Genomic DNA, 7,481 nt, shown 5'->3' on the forward strand with positions numbered 1-7,481 from the left:
TAAAAGGTCATTCCTTCACTCTGAGGCTGTGCCCTCAGATCCTGTTCAGTCCTACTTGTGGAAACATCTTCTTCACGTCCATCTACCCAAGGCTCAGTGCTAACCACTGAGCCACCGTGCCCCCACTTTTGGGGCTGTCTCTGCTCTTGTATTCTAGCCCATTCAAAATGAATGCTAACATTGCATTTGCCTTCCTAACTGCCAATTAAATCTGCATGTTAACCTTAAGGAATCCTGAACCAGGGCTGTAGAGGCTGGGTCATCAAGTTTATTTAAACCGGAGAAAGATTTGTTTTCAGTAATGGAATCAAGAGTTACGGGGAAAAGGCAGGAAAGTGAGTTGAGGATTGTCAGCTCAGCCATGATCTCACTGAATGGCAGAGCAAACTTGATCAGCTGAACGGCCTATGTCTGGTTTTGCATCTAATGTTCTTTACAGGAACGTCTATATACCACAGCAACCCCAATCACATCAGCTATGATCTTATGAATGGTTGAGCAGCCCCAAAATGCTGAATCATGTAGTATTGCTCCTAAATCCTATCTTTACGTGTCTTACATCCCTATACCCTGTTGAATACTGTTATGTATCTACATTTCCGATATAAAATATATTAATCCTTACATACTTTGATGAAGGAATTACTAGCATATGTGCAATATATTGTAATATGCTATGAATTATGAATGTTAAATGCATTATGATGTAATGTGCATAGGGTTACTCATGTCATTTATTAAAGCATGATAGCCAGTTCTCAAACATGTTGCCTTTATCATATTCAAAATCATAGAGTCATAGAGTCATACAGCATGGAAACAGACACTTCGGTCCAACCAGTCCATGCCGAACATAATCCCAAACTAAACTAGTCCTACCTGCCTGCTCCTGGCCCATAGCCCTCCAAACCTTTCGTATTCGTGTACTTATCCAAATGTCTTTTAAACATTGTAATTGGACCCCCATCCACCACTTCCTCAGGAAGTTCATTCCACACGGGAACCATCCTCTGTGTAAAAAAATGCCCCTCATGTTTTTTTTAAATCTTTCTCCTCTCACCTTAAAAATGTGCCCCCAACCTAGGGAAAAGATAAATTCCACCACACCTAAAAAGTTAATTTATCTGACTAACATGGAGACTAGGATGGAATTCCACAGTGTATCCCCAACCAGGAGGCCACGGCCAGCCTGAGATTAAGGGTCAGATTTCAGTCAATGAGGCATTCATCAGAAAATTTCATGACTTAATGATCCTGACTCTGATCCAGATAGGCCAAACCATCCTATTTTCTTGTCAAGGTGATGAACATGTTCATTAGTCATTCTTGGAGCTCAGTCAAGCATTCATCATAAAGCCCTAGGGGTGGGATGGGGAGGTAATCAAAATGTCTAGCCAGATCGTTAGCTTATTTCTACTGATACAACTGCAATATGGCCTCACATTGAATGTTTGACCAAAATTGGGAAAACATGAATGAGGTGGGAAATCTAGAATTGTGTCCCTCTCTGCCATTTTTCATACTCTTCCACCTCCTTTCTGGAATGAGTGATGCCACAAAATCCAGACCTAAGTTCTCAAGCTAAGTAGTTTTTTGTTCATAATCTGACAGAACCTTCTTTGTTTCATGGGCTGCCCATACATTGAAGACGTATGGCTATTTGTCTTACTAGCAGCTAAAGGGTAAGCACAGAGGTAAGGTGAAGGCTGGCAGCAGTCACATGGTAGACAGGGAGCTGACAATGAATACTCTTGCTCTCTCATTCTCCTTTTTAGTTTAAAATTTGAGAATGGCTCACAGTTGTTGGTTAAACTGCAGAAGTTGAAAATAAACACTCTTGCTGTGAACCTGTAAAATAAGTGAGGAATGTAACATCTTGACTCCTATGTGTGTACCAGGCTAAAGACAGTGTTAAAAGGCTGTCAGTAGGTGTATGAAGAAAGGCCCAATCCACATCTGGATTGGCATTTTTTGGGTGTTCTTGAGATGCAGAACATTGATCTGCAAATTTAGACCATGCAGTGCCTAAAATGGGTGCAATTTTCAATTTCTACCCACTGTGTTTTCATATAGAAAGGAGCAAAACACTAGAAAAAACATACTGTTTCTCTATTTTTAAATAACAATACTTAAATGGTTAATTTTGCATTTTGTGCGATAATAACAGCCCACAGACTGATGACAAAACCACACACACACACACACACCATGGTGGCTCAGTGCCAGGGGCCCAGGTTGTGTGGAGTTTGCACATTCTCCCCGTGTCTGCGTGGGTTTCCTTCGGGTGCTCCAATTTCTTTCCACTGCCCAAAGATGCGCAGGCTAAGTGGATTGGCCAAGCTAAATTGCCCATAGTGTTCAGGGATGTGTAGATTAGGTGGGTTATAGGGGAATGGGTCTGGGTGGGATGCTCTGAGAGTTGGTGTGGACTTGTTGGGCAGAAGGGCCTGTTTCCACACTGTAGGGATTCTAGGTCTATTAGAACATCAAGCAGGGCAGTATCCAGTCATGGATGTTATCTACCTGGACTTCAAGGTGCCGCACAGGAGGCTGCTAAGTAAGATAAGGGCCCACGGTGTTCGAAGCAAGGTGCTAGCATCAATAGAAGATTGGCTGTCTGGCGGAAGGCAGAGACTGGGGATAAAAGGGTCTTTCTCAGGATGGTAGCCAGTGATAAGTGGTGTTCCATAAGGGTCAGTGTTGGGACCACAACTTTATACTTTATACATTAATGATCTAGATGAAGGAACTGAGCGCATTATGGCTAAGTTTGCAGACAATGCAAGGATAGGTAGAGGGACAGGTAGTATTGAGGAGGCGGGGAGGCTGCAGAAGGATTTGGACAGATTAGGAGAGTGGGCAAAGAAGTGGCAGATGAAGTACAACGAGGGAAAGTGTGAGGTCATGCACTTTGGTAAGAAGAATAAAAGCACGGACTATTTTCTAAATGGGGAGAAAATTTAGAAATCTGAAGTGCAAAGAGACTTGGGATTTCTAGTCCAGGATTCTCTCAAGGTAAACTTGCAGGTTGAGTCAGTAGTTAGGAAGGCAAATGCAATGTTGGCATTTATTTTGAGAGGACTTGAATATAAAAGCAGGGATGTACTTCTGAGGCTCTAAAAGGCTCTCGTCAGGCCACATTTGGTATATTATGTGCAGTTTTGGGCCCCATATCTTAGGAAGGATGTATTAGCCCTGGAGGAGGTTCAGAGGAGGTTCAGAGGAGGTTCGCAAGAATGGTCCCAGGAATGAAAATCTTAATATATGAGGAATGTTTGAGGACTCTGAGTCTATACTCAATGGAGTTTAGAAGGATGGGGGGAATCTAATTGAAATTTACAGAATACTGAATGGACTGGACACAGTGGATGTTGGGAAGATGTTTCCATTGGTAGGAGAGACTAGGACCCAAGGGTACAGCCTTAGAGTAAAGGGAAGACCTTTTAGAACGGAGATAAGGAGAAGCTTCTTCAGCCAGTGAGTGGTGAATCTATGGAACTCACTGTCTCAGAAGGCTGTGGAGGCTAGGTCATTGAGTATATTTAAGATGGAGATAGATAGGTTCTTGATTGTCACGGGGATCAAGGGTTACAGGGAAAAAGCGGAGAATACAGTTGAGAAACTTATCAGCCATGATTGAATGGTTGAGCAGACTCGATGGGCTGAATGGCCTAATTTATGCTCCTATGTCTTATGGTCTTATGACGAAGTTTTCTTTTCTCTCTGTCAAGCATCCACCTATTCTATGTGGCACAAGTATTTTCTTTGAATGGCTTACTGAGGCACACACCCCATTATGGGCTTTTTTTTTGGTATTACTGCAATGTGGGAGTCATTTCTTCACAGGTGCTTCTAGATTTCACAGTTCCTGTGTCCATGCAAAGTGGTGCCACCACAAGTCTTGGTTTTCACTGAAGCTATTTTCAAACATACCCACTTGAGATTTCAGTTCCTCGCCACAACAAAATTCTTGGATGTTTCGTCTATGTTGACGATGTCACATAATGGGTCCTGATGTTGGAACCGCATTTATCCAGGGAAGTAGGGAGTATTCCATCACTCTCTTCACTTATGCCTTGTTGTTAACCAACAGGCTTTACAGGAGGTGAATTACTTGCTGCAGAACCCTGTTCCTGTAGCTGCAGTATCATTTAGCTAGTCCAGTTCCTGCTTTTTGTGTACAAGACATACCCGGGCAATTTTCCACATTGTTGGGTAGATGCCAATGTTGTAGCTATCCAGGAAGACCTTTGCTCGGGTCATGGCTAGTTCTGGAACACAAGTCTTTAGAACTATTACTGGAATATTATCAGGGCCCAGAGCCTTTGCAGTACCTCCAGCTATTTATTGATATGACATGGAGTGAATCAAATTGGCAGAAGACTGCTTTCTGTGTTGCTGGGGTCCTCTGGAGGAGGCCAAGATGGATCATCCTCTTCTGGCTGGTGATTGTTGCAAATGCTTAACACTCCCAATTTTGGCATTATTCAACAGATATTATTAAGGAGGACCTTGCAGGGTCAATAGGCTTGAGTTTGCCATTGTTGTTACCAGTCAATGTAAGTGGTCCATTCTGCTTCAATTCTTTGAGACTTTGTAACAGAGTGATACACTTGAGAGGCTTACTAGATAATTTCAAAGGACAATTAGGAGTCAACCACATTACTGTGCATCTGGATCCACATTAGGCCAGACCAGGAAAGGATGGCAGATTTCCTTCTTTAAAAGATGTTGGTGAACCAGATGACTCCATACGACAATAACAACACTTTCACAGTCATTAGTAGGCTTTTAATTCACAATGTATTTTGATGTGTGAGCAAATGTTCAACTTTTAGCTTGAAACCAGTGTCATAGTTCACTAGTTTTATTAGAAGTTTCAACATTTGCCGCACATGCTCTGCTTTGCAGTGTCACAAGACAACTCATCTTGCCTAATTGATCCATTGCAACCAAATACAAGGTGTTAGTAAGCAAAATTTGTACTTAACGGCATGAAAACTTGAGGCTAACTACTAAAATTAGTTTAATGTGTTATAACTAAAAATGGGGTCAATTTATATGCAGTATAAAGATATGATTTTTAGGACTGGAAGAACAGGGTTACTATATGCCATACCAACTTATACTTTGTAATCAATGGTATGCAATTTTTGCTAAGGGCTCTTAATAAAAAGTAATTTATTGCTCTCAGGTATGATATGGACAGAATGCAAAGAACTATGGGAAGAAGGACCCAAAGAGTATGTCATGCATTTGTGGAACATTCTAGATTTTGGGATGTTGTCTATCTTTGTTGCTTCATTCACTGCAAGATTTATGGCATTTCTGAAGGCTTCTGAAGCACAACTCTATGTAGATACGTATGTAAAGGCCAGTGATCTCTCCAAAGCATCACTTCCTCCAGAAGTTGAATACTTCACTTATGGTAAGTTGAACTTCTGGTTTATTTTTTTCCTTGCTGCTCTCCATTAGCTCTGAATGTAGTAAAATGCTCCACTTCAAATTTTTTGATTCACCTGAAAAAGCAAAATCAGAAAAAAAGATTTTTCTTATGACTCCATTTTAATATCTCCATATTAAACAGTTTAGTATCATTTTTTAAAATAACTTATATCTGACTCCAGAGAACATACACGTGCATATGATGCCACCTTGTGGTGGTATCTATCTGAGACTCATTAACAAGGCTCCATTTGGTAACATCAAAGCCCCGGTTCAAGTCCCGGCTGCTATGGAGGTTTGTCATAACATGTCCAAACAGACTCATTAAAAATAATTCAAAGAAGAGCCAGTGGATCTCCTAATATGCATCAGAATGTTCAGAGTCAATTAAGTAAAGATTAAAAATCATATTTTCTATGCACAGGCCCTTTACCAAACTCTTTAAGGAATTTAAAAAGAAGTTCTGAGGGTTCTGAGGAAGGGTCACTGGACCCGAAATGTTAACTCTGTTTTCTCCTTCACAGATGCTGCCAGACCTGCTGAGTTTTTCCAGCAACTTTGTTTTTGTTCCTGATTTACAGCATCCGCAGTTCTTTCGGTTTTCTTTAAGGAATTTATTGGACTGTTCTTTGAAAGCAAGAAGGATTCCGGGCCCCAGTCCCACAAGCTATTTGGAAAATTCCAAAAATATCCCAAAGGCATCTGGATTCAAAAATCATCTCATAGACTATGATTTTGAAACGACATCTGCACTGGGTCCCAATCCTACAGGCATTTGAAATTCCACGTTTATGGAGCAAATAGTATAGAAATGGTATATCAGGAAAAATACTTTCAAACAAGGGTGCATAGGTTCAAACTAGTAAAAGCTAACCATAGCATGATAACTCAGAAAGCCAGTTGGATGAAAGATAGAACTGGAGCAAACTATATGCATTTTTATAGACATTGACTTATACCGTTACACAGTGCAAGCATAAACCTTTTAACTCAACAACTAGTTTCAGTCTTTGTTTTATTAACCTGTAAAGACATTATCTCATTCTTATCTACTGATCATTAATAAAGTACATTTACATTTTGAAAGCATCTTTAAGTGTGTTTAAATCATGTCTTTGTTCAACCTAACAGTACAAATTCTGTGAATTTTGACCAATGATCCTATAAGAATTGAGCTTCTTGCATTAGAAAGGGTGAGGAAAAGTAAAACAAAAAAGATCTATGTCTTTTCAATTATAAACTAACTCTTACTACCTTCAATTCATAGTGAAAAATGGCACAGCAGAGAGATGAAAAATCACCACAATAATTGAGAAAAGTGTGCATTCTGCAAAACTTATTGTTGCTTGATCAGACAGTCTGAGACACTAATCTGTTAGATTTCCTTTTTATGTTTTGTCAGACAACAATTTCCTGATTATTTTCAGTCAACTTGGGCACAGATTGGTGGAAAATTTGAGAATCCCAGGAATGGCCCATTTCACCACAAAGTCGCACATTTACCAGCTGAACCATTATGGTTGCTGTAGGCAATGTTTCATAACATTTAATTACTAAATTTGTTAGTTTGAAGTAAGTCAATAACAGAAGTTCACAAAGCATAACGGCAGTATACAACATAGCTCAACAAATAAAAGACTATCTAGCACATAGGATATATTTCATAAATTAAGAAAACTTCTTTCATAAACATATATAGAAATAACAAGAGATAGTAGGAACTGCAGATGCTGGAGAATCCGAGACAACAAGGTGCAGGGCTGGATGAACACAGCAGGCCAAGCAGCATCATAGGAGCAGAGAGGCTGACGTTTCGGGCCTAGACCCTTCATCAGAAAAGGGGGAGAGGAAGGGGGTTTTGAAATAAATAGGGAGAGAGTGGGAGGCGGATAGAAGAGGGATAGAGGAGAGGATAGGTGGAGAGGAAACAAACAGGTCGAAGAGGCGGGGATGGAGCCAGTAAAGGTGAGTGTAGGTAGGGAGTTAGGAAGGGGATAGGACGGACAGGTCAAGGGGGCGGGATGAGGTTGGTCGGT

General features: G+C 40.6%; 1 protein-coding gene across 1 annotated transcript in view; it reads left to right on the plus strand.

The window, feature by feature from the left end:
• LOC109923396 (short transient receptor potential channel 7) overlaps positions 1–7,481 on the plus strand; it is a 97,765-nt gene that overhangs the window by 67,996 nt on the left and 22,288 nt on the right. The window contains exon 3 of the mRNA XM_048603975.1: positions 5,195–5,428. Coding sequence (XP_048459932.1) covers positions 5,195–5,428 — 234 coding nt within the window. The remainder of the gene's footprint in view (positions 1–5,194; positions 5,429–7,481) is intronic.

The sequence above is a fragment of the Rhincodon typus genome, chromosome 12, assembly GCF_021869965.1.
Source record: "Rhincodon typus isolate 14 chromosome 12, sRhiTyp1.1, whole genome shotgun sequence".
In the NCBI taxonomy this organism is placed as follows: domain Eukaryota; kingdom Metazoa; phylum Chordata; class Chondrichthyes; order Orectolobiformes; family Rhincodontidae; genus Rhincodon; species Rhincodon typus.